The 15,341-nt window shown below is 39.4% G+C and overlaps 1 protein-coding gene across 1 annotated transcript; it reads right to left on the bottom strand.

Annotated features, from left to right (window-relative positions):
- Positions 1–247: 247 nt before the first annotated feature.
- On the bottom strand, positions 248–15,119 carry LOC124871147 (indian hedgehog B protein-like). Its single transcript, XM_047370200.1, has 4 exons — positions 14,006–15,119; positions 11,934–12,091; positions 11,637–11,740; positions 248–2,318 (listed from the first exon to the last, which is right to left on the bottom strand). The coding sequence occupies exons 1-4, from the start codon at positions 14,309–14,311 to the stop codon at positions 1,582–1,584; spliced, it is 1,305 nt and encodes a 434-aa protein (XP_047226156.1). The 5' UTR covers positions 14,312–15,119; the 3' UTR covers positions 248–1,581.
- Positions 15,120–15,341: the final 222 nt, after the last annotated feature.

Below are 15,341 nucleotides of genomic sequence, written 5' to 3'. Positions count from 1 at the left end.
CAATAAGCAGACAACCTTTAACCACAGCCATCCATGCTGTCACCATTGTGTTAGTTGCATTGATGAATCCCTTATCCCAGCAAACCGAAGGTTTTTCTCAGATACGCTGTATACGCTGGAATTGCTTTTATCACCTGAACAGTAAACTGTAAAAAAAAGAAAACACAGCCAATATATTCCCCAGTAATCAGACATTATATTTGTGAATGTATTACATTGCAAAAAAAGGAAAAGGGTCAAGGCAAGATTGGTTCTTTAAAACTTTTATGTGTCAAATACAAAATTTATAAACAAAGTTGCCAAAAATAATAAAACATACAGCATTTGTTTCTAAAAATAGATCTTTAAATAGTTTCTCCAATACCTTTAATGTACATATTTGACAATAATTTTGAGCAGTCATGTAAAAATGCCTTGGAGTTATAAGATAATTGCATTGTGTCTTTTCATTAAGCATTCTAAAGTCAATACCGAAAACAGTTTAGGCAATCCAAAATATATATTAGATATTTGTACATTTCTATACATCCTTTCATAAAATTAATATTGCTAATGATAACAATTTACTGCTCCAATGTGGGTGTTTTGAAACAGACAAAGTACAAAAATAACAGGATATTGCCATTATTACATTAGAAACTCATTTCTCTCCGATAATTGTGATAATTACTGCTATTTAACAAGATGCATAGAAGATATTTAATACAGTAGTTGATTAGAGCCTGAGTCATATTACTGACCTGAAAAGTGACACCTTGAAACAATGAAAACAAATCTCTTCAATAACACACCTGATAAAAAAAAAAAAAAGATTGTAAATGAAACATTTGGATAAGAGGAAGATAATTTGTTTAAAAGCTGATGGAAGACAGGAAAACAAGTGAAAAGATGGGCTGGTTTTTAAAGAGATTTGTTCTGTTTTTATACACACCTTCATTTCATGCCATTTAGTGGCTTCATATAGACAAGCCTTTTACAAATGTTTAACTACTTTTCAAATCTGTGCATTACTGCTCTGCATCACACTGTGTTGACTAAAAATAAAAGGTGTAGATGTGACAAAGAGTGTAGAAAGAGAGACTTCTGGAAGTAAACCTTTAATCTATTCATATTTGGTTGTATATGTATAAATACCTATTAACATATAAAAGCTTTACAACTCCATAAATCTTTTGCTTTCTCAATCTTCCTCTTACGTTTCTTCAAATATTTCCTTGTTCACTTTCTTTTTTCATTCTCAAAAAATTGGGATCATGTTTAAATCTCAACAGACAGCACAAATAGTGACAGATTTCAATAAGAATTAAACAAATTGATAACAAGACTTTTTAGATGAATAAGAGCTTTAGTTGTCTTCTGATATTCATGCAATTCAAATCCTCTGTTGACTTACACAGTTGCATAGGCAAGAGATTTGTTAGAGTACAGCAAATATAGGCACTTGGAGTAAGTGCAAAATATATTTACACTTTAAATCAGTTTTATTCAAGATACAGTTGTGCTTTTTTTATTGTGCCCCTGAATGCAGGTGAATAAAAGATGCCATCATCCTGAAGCTTCTCTTTCTTCCTCCCTTTGATGTCACTGGTCAAAGCCCCAGGGGTGGAAGTGTCCAGTGCCCAGCAACACTTTCCCTAGCCTTTGCAGAATCCAGGGGTACCAGTGAAGCCCATCAATCTGCACTTGTGAGGGTCCTATTATTCTGTAAACAAGTCTCAATGGAGCCAAGACCCAGTGGGACAAATAATGACTGTCCACAGCAGCATAGCAAGATGCCAACACGCCGTTTACCACTATAGACCCATGCTGGGTAAGAGGGGCATATAACCCAGTGCTTCTCTGCTCCTCAACAAAGGTCACAACTGAGAGTCTTGGACGTGACTTTGATCTGCCAGAGGTTGTAAACACACACTGTCCAGGCTGGACTTCGGTGGCAAAAACTGTCCTCATACCTTCCTCACGTCCCCTCCTCTGCCACATGGAACCAAAATATTTGGTTCCCTGAGATGTTTCTTCCTGCCCTGACTTCCTTGGTCTCCTGACACAGTCTGTGACAAAGATCAGGTGAGCAGCTGTGAGAGTAAGGTTATGTTGTCCATCCGTCCCGATTACATAGAAAGTCCTCGTTGCATTGGGCCGGCGATCCAGAAAGGACACAATGGGGCTGTAGAGAAGCTGAGCGTGGACATCTGTTGAGGACGACGCCAGGACCCGGTCACCGGGGAGGAGGTCACGCATCTCTTTGGTGTGCCCGCCATCTACAATGACCTGAGCATCGCCAGGGAAACATCCTCCCGTTTTGGCTGCCACTGAGTGCTCTGAGGGATTGACAGAAGAAAAAAAAATCTATTTATTTCATATAATTTTGTGAAGTTGTGATCTTTACTGCACGATTTAGTTTAATGTTGAAACAAGAAAAAGGAAACATAAGTGGAACAAAAATGCAGTTAAAATCAAGCAGTGGCACTGCAGAGCTTGACCTTCTTTGTGCACTACACCTGCAAGTTATCCTAGGTCACTGACTTTTGCTTCCGCCTCTCTGTCTGCTCAGACGCTTTTCTTCTAAGCTCCCTGCTTGCTTGCATTCTTTACTCCTAACTTTTTATCTCTTAGCCAAAATTACAGAAATATTGGACTAAAACAACTTCTTACCAGCGACTCCCAAGGATTATTATTATTATTATTATTATTTTATTTTTTTTACTCGAAAGCCGGACAAGTTGACGCCAGCTAATCAGCACAAAATGCCACCCTTCACCACAGAGGACTTCGACAAACTTTTACAGAAATTGGTTGTTTTGGAGATGAAAATCCACCGACTAGAAGTGAATGTGGAGGTGAATATGGGGTACAACGATGATTCAACTCTGCCTGTGATCCCAAACAGTGACAGCCAGCTCAACAACTCAGCCGGCAATCAGAACACTGAGAATAAACCTACCGGCAGACCCCCCCTGGCATGTTTTAGGGGCATGCCCAAAAAATCAAGGTGGACGACTCACTGGAAGATCTCAGCAATTAAATAAATTAGAATGGCCAGAATTACAGAGAAATGTCCCCGTTTCCCCTGGGAAAAGTAGACTTTGACAGCGAGCTGCTGTCACAACAACTGATAGGAGTGAGACAGCTGGAAATAATGGAATTCCCCTCCAAAACAGATTTGCCCACAGAATGAAAACCAGGAAAATGATCCATCTTCTGAGAACAATAAAAGGTTTGAGAACAACCTTCATTGTGAACAGTCTTCCCTTAAATTGCCAGAGAAAAAGCGCCCCACCAGACCAAGAACCCTAATAGTGGGCAACACAGCTGTGGATGGGATTAAAAACTTCTGCAACAAGAAAAACACAGAAGTTATGATTGGTACCAGTAATGCGGTGTCCGATATCTCAGAGAATATTCTTGGAATCACAGAAAACGCCTGTCTCTACAAAACCTTATTATACACTGTGGAGCCAGAGATGATGTGGCTAAGAAAAAATCAGAAGGATTGAAGGAGGATTTCACTCGTCTTCTGAATATTGTTGGAGGTCTCAATATCAAGGTGTTTCTCAGCGGACCCTTTGCACCGATTTTCTGTGGAGATGAGATTTTTTCCAGACTTCTGATGATTAATAAGTGATTGAAAAAAATATGTGCCACCACACCTGTGAACTTCATCGACAACTTTAATATTTTTTGGGAAAAAAGATAACTCTTCAAGCAAGATGGTTTCTGTTTGAACAAGCCAGGACCCAGACGTCTCACATCTAATCTCTTCTATTCAGGAAATAATCTGCCAGCAGCTCCAACCTTCAGCAGAGAACATGGAGTATCAACAACAATGATAACGCTGCCTCCAACAGCGCCAGCAGAAACAACTGGCCAGTTGGCTGAGAAAGAGAGGTCATCACAAAAGGTCTCCCTGTTGAAATCCACAGGAGAAGTGGACCCTCCCATTATACCCCCATCCCCCCAAACCCAGACCCAGACCGGCAACCCTGGTAAACCCCACTCACACCAGACCCCGACCGCACAGAACTCTCCCATCTCCCCACTGAGCCCGTTTTTTGCTTTACTGGATTCTGATTACATGAAATGAGCTCTTAAAATCGGGACCCAAATGGCTCTGACCTCTTCTCCATTCAACACCCCCCGTGGCCGAGGCCCTGCTACTAAACCAACATCTTCCAAATGCTGCGGACCTCCTAATCTATCTCGTCCTAATCAGGACCTTCAAATCACTTATCTGTGATACAGTCTGGGCCCCAGTAGTAACTCTATCAGAAATGTCCAGGAAAAACTTGGGCCCCTAATAGGAGATAGTTGTAAAATCTTTGTGCTTATACGTGACAGAAAGAACAAAGCCAAAAGGATAAGAGACAGTAATAAACAATCAACAAAAGCCATAAACTGTCAGGTACAATCACACACAGAGTTAATATCAACAACTAAGTCATATAAACTGGCTTTACTGAACATTAGATCTCTGTCAGGAAAATAATTTTTAATCAATGACTTCATTACTGACCACGATATTGATGTTATGTTTTTAACAGAAACATGGTTACATGAATTTAATGAAGCTCCCATTCTGATAGAGGCAATGCCTCCAAACTACAATTTTCTTTGTGAGAGCAGACCGCAAAGAAAAGGTGGAGGGGTGGCCACTTTGTTTAAAGATTTATTAGAGTGTGAAAAAGTATTTCTGGGCAAATTTGACTCTTGAATATTTGGCTCTCCAGGTAAAGAGCCCGGTCTGAACCATGTTCTTGAATATTTACAGGCCTCCTAAGTCCAAAACAAACTTTATCAGTGATTTTAATGAGCTTTTAGCTGTGATACGTGTTGACTATGACTGTTTAATAATTGTGGGAGACTTCAACATTCACATGAACAATCCTGAAGACAGAAGTACAATAGATCTATGTGACACTCTTAGAAATTTTGGTTTGACTTAACATGTTAAACAGCAAACCCACAAACGGGGACATATTTTGGACTTGATCATCACTAAGAGTCTAAACATTTCCAAGGTGTCTATAACTGATGTTGCCCTATCTGACCACTTTTCTGTTATTTTTGAAAGCATCATCTGCAATGACTCAGTTTGCCAAAGAGACATGATAAGAAAATGCATCTTTGAGGACGTTGCTGCTGAAACCTTTAACCAGATTTACTCTTCTACCTCCACTTTGCCCTATAACACTGTAGATGAGCTGGTAGAAAACTTTCATTCTAAAATCTCAGACATCAATGATTCAATTGCTCCAATTAAAGTGAAAGTTGTTTCTGGGAAGAAAATGACTCCATGGAGAAGTGCTCCACCAGTCAGAAGTGAAAAAAAGGAGTGTCGAAAAACTGAACGCAGGTGGCGAAAGACTGGACTCCAGGTTCACTATATTATCTATAAAGAGAGACTATACAGATATAACCTACAACTGAATCTTTATTTTCTGAGATCATCAGCAAAAACATTAACAATGCTCGTGCATTATCTGCCACGGTCAACAGGTTAACAAACCCTCCTGTTACTGTAGCATCTGAACTCCATTCTACCAGGGCCTGCAATGAATTTGCTAAATTCTTCACTGAAAAAAACCAAAAGATCAGAGGGGCAGTCAGCACATCCACATCAACTCCAGTACCAATGCTGTCTCCAACTAGAACTGATTTTGACAAAATTTCCCAATTTCACCAAATAAACTGCAAAATCTTAGAAGAAATCATACAGCAACTGAGCTCTTCTTCCTGCTGTCTCGATCTTTTACCCACAGCTTTCCTTAAGAAAGCTTTGCCTGTGATAACATCTGATTTAACTCAAATAATAAACACGTCCCTTTTGTCAGGTGTTTTCCCCCAGCCCCTAAAAACAGCAATTATCAAACCTCTATTGAAAAAGAGCAACTTGGACAAGCTGCTACTACAGAACTACAGGCCTATATCAAACCTCCCCTTCATCAGTAAGATAATTGAAAAAGCTGTGTTTCAGCAGTTAAACAACTTCCTAGTGACCAATCGCTTCGATGTCTTCCAGTCAGGCTTAATGCTCACCACAGTACAGAGACTGCGCTTGTCAAGATGTTCAATGACATCCATATAAATGCAGACTGTGGAAGAACCACAGTGCTGGTATTATTGGACCTTAGTGCAGCATTCGACACTGTTGATCACTCCATTTTATTAGAGCGCCTGGAAAACTGGGACGGCCTTTCTGGTACAGCACTCAACTGGTTTAAATCCTACTTGAAGGACAGGGACTTTTTTGTGTCAGTAGGTAACTTGACATCAGAGAGCACAAAAATCACATGTGGCGTTCCCCAAGGGTCCATCTTAGGGCCCCTCCTATTCAATATCTACATGCTCCCCCTAACTCAGATTTTAATAAACAACAACGTAAGTTATCATAACTATGCAGACGACACACAGCTATACGTTACGATGTCACCAGGTGACTATGAACCCATTCAAGCGCTGGGTAAATGCTTAGAAGAAATCAATGCATGGATAGGCCTAACTTCTCTTCAGTTGAATCAAAACAAAACTAAAGTAATAATCTTTGGACCAAAGGAAGAGCGTTTAAAAGTTAGCACACATCTTCAGTTAATACAGCTAGAAACCACCAGTCAGGCTCGAAACCTGGGTGTAGTGATAAACTCAGACATGAACATTCAGAGGCACATAAAGGTAGTAACTATGTCGGCCTTCTATCACCTAAAGAACATCTCTAGGATTAAAGGACTAATGTCTCAGCAGGACCTTGAAAAACTAATTCATGCGTTCATCTTTAGTAGAATTGATTACTGCAACGGTGTCTTCACAGGTCAGCCTAAAAAGTTGATCAGACAGCTGCAGTTGATCCAGAACGCTGCTGCCCACGTCCTCACTAGAACTAAGAAAGTGGAGCACATCACCCTGGTTCTAAAGTCCCTACACTGGCTCCCTGTAGCTCAGAGAATAGACTTTAAAATACTTCTGTTAGTCTATAAATCACTGAATGGCTTAGCACCAAAATATATTACAGACTTGTTGTCAGTGTATCAACCACCGAGACCTCTCAAGTCATCTCGCTCAAATCTACTCTGCATACCCAGAACCAGAACCAAACATGGAGAAGCAGCTTTTAGTTCTTAAGCTCCACTAATCTGGAATAAACTGCTAGAAAACTGTAAAAGCGTCGAAACTCTAAGTTGCTTTAAATCAAGATTAAAAACTTATTTGTTTGGAGTGGCCTTTGACTGTGCCATCCAGGCATAATTAGTTACGTTTTCAGTCCAATTTTCCTTTCATTTTCTTGTCCATCATTCTATTCTCTTTATTTTATTTTACTTTTTTAAATTACCTCTGTTGTTTGATTTTATCATTTGATTTGTTTTTCTGTGTCTGTATCTGTGTTTATTTGCTTTGTGATTGTATTGTAATTGTATCTACAGCGCTTTGAGTGTCTCGTTGCTGAAAAGCGCTATATAAACAAACTTACCTTACCTTACTGAGCAGGTGAGACTATGACACAGACTCAAGAACAACGTTATCTCAGTTGGATCACTGGTGGATCGTTAACATTTTTATGCAATATGAGTCAGGTTAAAAATATTTGCTCTGTCTGCCTTTGGGCTCTCCCATAATGGCTCTTATAATGGAAGCTAAGTGCATGGCCAGAAACAAAGCTCAGAGACGCACGCATTTTACCAGTGGTTGTAAGATTATATTTTGACTTCTTTTATCAGTATTTCTCCCACTTTTCTCATCTTGTATAGGCAAAAAATAAAACAAGTAGACTGTATCTGTAACTGTAAACTTTTAAGAATTTTGAAATATTAAGATCAATTTTTCTTTTAAATGTTTCAATCTGCAAAGATACATTGGACTTTTAAATAACCGTTTAAAGAGGCTCTCTTCAACCCACCTCAAAAGGCCTCCTGGATTGTTTTATTTTGACAAATAAAACTCTTAATCTGGAAAAAAAAAACAAAGCATAATTTTCTAATTACTGTTGTCTGTAAACATTTTGATATTTTTGTCACAATTCAAGTTTTATTTATCATGATTATTTAAAGCTGTGGTACCCATATTATTTTCTTTCATTTAGAACACTCATCCCAAGTAACAAGGCTAAATATTTATAATGTCAAAATTCTGATTATGAAACTTTTAGCAGTCAGTGTTTTAGTTAAAAATGAAAATATTTTTCTTAGCGTCACATCTATAGAACTATTTGTTGTTACAGAGGAAAAACTCGTTTTGGCCAAGCCTACCGAGTCAAGAGTACCTTAGCAGTCTTACCAGTCTCGGCTGTGATTACTTTTTTTTTTTACACTCTTGTTTTCTATTCTCATTTCTCTGCTACAAATAAATTACTCAGTGCAATCAAACTGCCCACTGTTGCTTGCTTGATCAAGAAAAGTTAATGCTGCAAGTCAGTGACTCGATACATCCGGTTTGGTTTCATTAGAGAAAAAAATATTTTTTTACCATTTGAATTATAAACTGAACTTGACTGCATTGTTTAATAACTCAAGCCCTCATTATCTTGAGGTGTTACCTGAATATTTTCATATAATGTTCTTTCCTCGTCCATTTTGTGCAATGTACCACTGCATACTGACATGGTATTCTCAGGATTGCAAGCTTCCCCCATTTTTATCCAAATGCAACAATGATCATTGTAGATAAAACCACAGGGTATTTATCCAATAGTTGAGGTCTTTGTGCCTGAGTGCACTGGCAAACTGTAATCTGGTTTATTGGACTGTTTTTGGAGATATGTCTTCCTTCTGACTGAGTGGTCTTTCAGTCCATGTCAGTAGAGGACTCATTTCTTTGTGGATAATAATACTATTACCAGTTTCAGTAAGCATCTTCAGAAGGTCATTTTGTTTTTTACTCTGAGGTTGACATCCACACATAGCACTGCATCACGTTAATATCTGGGACAAAGATCCTGCCTTCTTAATGGATGGAATGACGGTTGGACATTCCCATGGTGTTCATACTTGCATATAATTGTTTGAACAGATTAATGTGGCACCTTTAGAAAGCTGGAAATTATACCCAAGGATGAACCAGACTTGTGGAGGTCTACACTTGTCTTCTCGATATCTTCGTTGATATCTTTGGAGTTTTTGACACATGTCCCTTCTCTATCAAAAGCTTACAAAGCCATGCAATCATCAACAGAACTTTTTTTAATTGTTTAAAGGCATCATAATAAGTAGAAAGGAAATTAAAAGCTTTTTACAAGTTATTTCTTCATCATTCTGGTATTTAGAAAATATAAATAATTTTGGTAATCTTAACTCACCTCGCCAGAAACTAAAAAAAAAGAATATCAAACAATGAAAAAAACTACAAATTATATCTGCTTTCAGCTTTATTAGACAGTAGATATAATTATTTAGTTATTTGTTTGGCCTCTGAGGTGCATTTCTTCACCCAGTATTGTCATGGCCTTCATAATATGCTTGACTCTGCTTAACTCTCCCTGGATTAATGTTCCCTTTAAGATGCAGTGAGATGAGGTGGCAAGAAAGTGTAGTCGGGGAGAGCTAATGGATAACCAGCTGATTGTATCACCACAGTCAGAGCACGGACCGAGGTCAGGGAGGCAGGAAAGTACAGAGACTCAGACATGGGTCTAGATACTGTTTGGATTGCAGGGATTTAAACCAAAGGACATCCTTATTTTTGGTTCCGTGATCTTAGAAAACACAGTTAAATCAGACTGAAATAAGAAATTAAACAGTATAAATCTGCATACAGTTGAGTATGTGTGTGTGTGTGTGTGTGTGTGTGTGTGCACACATGTGTGTGTGTGTGTTTGTGAGGGAGGCTTGTCTTAAGTCAGTCCTAAGTCAGCCAAATATTTGTCCAAGGTGTGTGTGTGGGTCTGTAAGCCCAAAGGCTGCACAAAAAGGAGGGTTGTGATAAGATTCAGATAAGAGATCTGAAAGAAACTCACTGGAGGCAAAGCAATGGCAAAAACAAAGAGAGAGTTAATCATCTCACAGCCTGCTAACCAAGGCAGACTGCTAGAGTGGGGATTGGCATCAAATAACTGGTGGTACCAGACATAGGTACATGGGTTTCTAAAATGTCTCAAATGTTAGATCGGGAGGAGGTGGAATGCTGTCACACCCCCTGAACTTTATAAACTTGTTCTCTCGTGACAACCACTACCTTCAATATATTTTGTTAGTCGTGTATGTGATAGACCAACAAAAAGATTCAAACCTTTCACTGCATTTAGTGTTGCACGTCTTTTCAGTTGTGTCTCGATCAGTTTGGCACATCTACAGATTCAGATTCCTTTGTCCATTTTGTTTTTTTTTTGCAAAACAGCTTAAGCTCAGTAAAAGCTGATGGAAAGCATCTGGGAACTTGAACAGGATTTAGCTCTGGTTCTTCACCGTGCCATTGTAACACATGACTATGCTTTGATCTAAACAAGAGTTGCCCAAATCCAGTCCTCAAGAGATACTTTTCTGCAACTTTGGAATGCGTCCATTCTCCAACACACCTGGGTCAAATAGTTGAATTCCCTCATCAGCATGCTTTTCAGCTCTGCAAAGCCCTAGTAACGATCTACTTATTTATGTTGGAGAAGGGCTGTATCTCAAAGTTGCAGGATAGGAGCTTCCCAGGACTGGATCTGGCCACCTCCCTGATCTAAACCATTCTATTAGTTTAAGTCTTGAGACAGCCCCAATCTTCAGTCTTTTGCAGCCTCTGAAAGGTTTTCTTCCTGGACTGCCCTGGATTTAACTCTTTCTACCTTACTATCAACTCTAATCAGTTTCCCAGTCCCTGTTCAAAAAGCACCTACACACCATGATACTACCAATACCTTGCTAGGTGGAAATATTGGGTTTAGGGTAATCTTCCATGTAGTCCAAAGGTTCATTTTGGGTCTCATCCAACCAGACCACCTTTTTTCCACATGTTTTCAGTGATCCCTACATGCTTGAATGATGAAAGATTAAGCAGTGCTCTTAATTTATGCATTTACTAATTAGGTAGGAACTGGTTGGCCCAGGAATGTATTAAGCAGTATCAGAGAAAATGGTGCTGAAAAATAAAAAATCAGTGCTTCATTTTTTTACACAAAAAATATGTAGTATTATTTTGTTAGAAATAACAAATACAATGTAAACCTTGAAAACAATGTATCAATTTGTTTCCCCTTTAAATTTGTCTGTTATTTTGTGTTGATCTGCCGCATAGACTACCAATAAAATACATTGACATCTGTGGTGTTATGTTAGCAAAATGTGAATGCCAAGGGGTATGAAATGAATATGAATTTTCAAGGCAATGTAAATTTATTTGACCACCGCATTACAGATGGATGGGTATGTAGGACATGAATTATATATATTATAATCTGACTAACTGATGAATATATGATGACACCTGACCATAAGGTGAGACTGCATAAAGTAAAGACCACAGGTGCACACCTTGCTTTGATTGGTTCCCAGTAGGCTTTACACACAAACACCCTCACAAAGTGATAACACAGGTGCTCAAAGGGACGCTATACAAGTAGGGAGTCACCCCACAGTGTCTATCATCAGCCTCATTAGTGGTAACAACAGCTGGCGGCCAAAGATGCAAAAAGACACTTTCAAAAACACAATTTTCTTAAATATAGTTCTTACCTGACTTGACGCTACAGTGAATGTGGCCTTTGGACTCATAGTAGACCCAGTCAAATCCAGCTTCTACAGCCAAGCGGGCCAACATGGCATACTTATTTCTGTCCCTGTCAGGAGAAAAAATTATTTCTGTATCATTATTTAAAATATAAAATAAATGTCTGGAAAAGCCAGGAGATGTTCATTTACACACTCAAATTTTAGAAGAAAAGTATGTCTAGATTGCTTTTTAATAGCTTGAGTTTAAATATTGTTTGGCCTATTTAGACATAAAAGGTGTATGAATTTTGGTTCTCTTACCTATCTGAGGTGGTGATATCGACAGCACGCCCCTCATAGTGCAGCGAGTCTGTTGAGTGATGACCATCTTCATCCCAGCCCTCTGTCACTCTCAGCTTCACACCTGGCCACATGTTCATCACAGAGATGGCCAAAGAGTTTAGCTTGTCTTTACAACGCTGGGTGAGATAAAGACAAAGGAAAGATAGTTAGAGAGATATAATCAAGGAAGTGGCTGATTCAGCTTCAGTTCAGTTTATTTATATAGCACCAATTCACAACAAATACCCTTTCTAAGCACGTTACAAGAATAGCCAGACACATATTTAAGAATATATATATAAATAATATATCATCAAACCTAATCTAGTTATATAATTTTAAAATCATTAAGATCCATTTGTATTTCATTGTAGTTATAATATAGAGCAGTCAAATCAATCAATCAATTAATCAATAAATGAATGTTTATTTATATTACACTTTTAAAATTAATTACCCATTGACCAGTGCTTGAGAATGAGTAAAGTCTAAAACTATGGCGATGTTGAACCCATAAAAATACTGTAAAATATAATTGAAATTACATAGGATAAAATGAATAAATAAAATAACAGTAAAGGTCAAGATGCCTTGCCAAACTAGAGTTAAAAGCAGGTGAAAATAAGTATGGCTTTGCAGAGATTTAAAAAATTGAGGCCACTGCCAAATGGGCTTTTGCACCTCTGATTTAGATTTTGACTCTGTAACAGGAAATATTTAACAGTAGCTGTTTTTTGGATTACAAAACATGAGCTGTAGTTTATAATACCAAAGTTTTCTTTCTAAGGAAGCCCATTCATTAGTATTGAGTCTCTCATTTTGAGGCAATCCCTTATCAAGTGACAGTGGAAAGGCCTGACTCCTTTTCAACAGGAACAACCCTTCAGCAAAGTAAGGTTAAATATATTACGATATTACAAATTTATCTTAAAATGACAACTGGCAAAGAAGGAATCTATCTAAGGTAGCTCTTGTGATTGCACCGAGTCACTGACTTCTCAGCTATCCTTCATTATGAGTAAGCACATGGAGACAGTGGAAAGAAGTAACTCTAGAAATCTCTGTCAGAAACTGGCTCAGTATGTGTGGCCATATGCCAAAACTAGCTGGGAATCAGGAAGACAGACAGTACATCTAGCTAGCTGAAGTATTATGTCTTTCAGGGGCTTTGCCCAGGAAACAGACAATGTAATACATAGAAAGACAGGGCAAGGTGTATCATCTTAAGAAGAATAAAAACATTTGAGCTCGAAAACTGACTCTCTGGGACCAATATATGCAATGAGTTTGGCTTTTCTGCTATTCAGCAACACCAGTCAGTCCAGTCAATAGTTAATTATCATTAATAATATGAAAAAGCAGAACGAACACAAAATAGAAGAAAGTTATGCACAGAAACCATAGTACTGATGCTTTATGCAAAACACTTCAAAAATTGCACTCTAAATAATTTCTGCAAGTCCCAACTGTGTCAGGTGAATGGTCAAAGTACACACAACTGTGATTGTGGTGTTTGCTTGAGATTTATTCACTCTGAGTACATAGGCTGAAAGTCAAGGAGTGGACATGCATTTCAATGATTTGCAAATATGTGAAGTTATTTATTGCGTAAAATAACCACAGCTTAAGTTGGCAGAACAAAACCTGGATAGGAATAGAATAGCAATGCTTTTAGGAAAAAGAAGCACAAAATGAATCAATGGTTAGGACTGATTTCCAATGATTCACTTATGTTCAGTCAAATGGAAAATTATAGCCAGATTGGGGTCAGTGAAGGCAACACTTCAAGGCAGCCTCCACAGCTAAGTATGCCAGGTATCAGAACTCAGAGATGAAACGAAGGGTTAATGGAGTCAATCACTTTGGTTTAAACATTTAACTGACAGCAAACATTCAGAAGACAATCAGACAATTGGAAGCAGCAGTGTGGCTAATCTGGTTCATTCAGCTCTGTGTAATTTGATCTCCCTGACAAACAAAATGATCTAGAAAATGACAGGTTTGTCACTTTAGGCACGGTAAGGCCATTTTACGCATCTCCCCGGCTTTACCTGAGTCATGAGCCTGTCTGCGCCCGTGTCCTCTTCATCTTTGAAGATTATATCTGTATTATAGTTCGGTGTGAGCTCCTTGAAGCGCTCGGAGTTGCGAGTAATTTTCCCCTCGGGACGCCCGCTAGCTCCCAGGGTCTTCTCGGCCACGTTCGGGCTGAACTGCTTGTAGGCGAGCGGGATGAGCTTCTTGGGGAGCCGCCTCTTGCCGTGTCCCCTCCCCGGCCCGCAGCCCTCCGAGACAGGTGCGAGGAGGAGGACAGAGGCGCACAGAGAGGCTGCGAGAAGGAGGAAGGAGATCCGCATCGCCCCGGGAGAAGGAGGGTGGACTCTCCCGTGGGGAGAGAGAGAGATGTCTTCAGTGCCTCTCCGGTTTAGTTTCCATTTGTCAGTGAAAAATAAAGCACCGCGTCTGAAAATATTGGATGAAATAAGGTCATCCGTTTTTCTCCATGTGGTACCATTGCAATACCAAAAATATTTTTTTACGTCTGCAGATTAGAGGAACTCATGAACCGCCTGACGATATCAGCAGCATGTGTGCAGGCTGTAAAGTCCGGGTATTTAAACAAACAGGTTCAAAGTCGATTGGGTGGGTGTGAGAGTTAAAGAGAGAGAGTGCGGCTGCTGGCATCCAAGTTTCAATGTTGTGGTTTCTCTGCCCTCCTCATTCTTGTGCACCAGGGAATCTGAAAGAACACCAGCCCCTTGTGCGCTCGTTTTACTCGATGTCCTGCTCTGGACTTCTCCATATGCGACAAGCTGCAGCTTTCCAGTTGAACTGAAGGGAATTGGGTGATCCACGGGGAACTGTTGCCACTTCAGACCGCACCCTGCCAGTCCTGCCCTCTCTTCCTCCTCCTCTCTCCCTCTGCGCTCTCTGTCCCTGCGCTCTGCCACCAAAACCAGCCCCTCCCGGGCACATGGCGCACTGGAGAGTCCGATCCTCATCTGAAGAGCATACGGCTTTCCCGCCGTTCCTTCTCTGTCTTTGTCCTTGACCGTTTTCCGTGCTGACAACCAGTCAATCTGATCAATATCTCAGAACGGATTAAGCAGCCAAAAGTTTCTCTCAACTAGATTCCAATCCCATGTGATCAAGGGGACTGGCCGTTTGACTCTTTACCAGTAGAGACGCAGAATGCGTAGATGAGTCATTGATTTACTGGTTGACTGGATGTCTGATTGATTTACTTGCAGCAGTGACAGCTTATGAGGGTATAAGATAACCATTCCCAATCATGCAGCAATATAAACCCTACCGTGTCAGCACACCTGAAAAAGTTGTCATACTGTATGTCTTGAATTTTCCACATTTTGTCACTTTACAAATATG

The sequence above is a fragment of the Girardinichthys multiradiatus genome, chromosome 7 (assembly GCF_021462225.1).
Source record: "Girardinichthys multiradiatus isolate DD_20200921_A chromosome 7, DD_fGirMul_XY1, whole genome shotgun sequence".
NCBI classification, from domain to species: domain Eukaryota; kingdom Metazoa; phylum Chordata; class Actinopteri; order Cyprinodontiformes; family Goodeidae; genus Girardinichthys; species Girardinichthys multiradiatus.
Note: the sequence above shows the minus strand (reverse complement) of the source record. Positions and strands in the feature narration are given on the sequence as shown.

Bases quoted from the DNA above. Each gene is read 5' to 3' on its own strand.
- LOC124871147 (XM_047370200.1), bottom strand. From the start codon at position 14,311: ATGCGGATCTCCTTCCTCCTTCTCGCAGCCTCTCTGTGCGCCTCTGTC. The intron at 12,092-14,005 runs GTAAAGCCGGGG...TATCTCACCCAG, and splicing joins CAGACAGGCTCATGACTCAG to CGTTGTAAAGACAAGCTAAA. The intron at 11,741-11,933 runs GTAAGAGAACCA...TTCTCCTGACAG, and splicing joins GATATCACCACCTCAGATAG to GGACAGAAATAAGTATGCCA.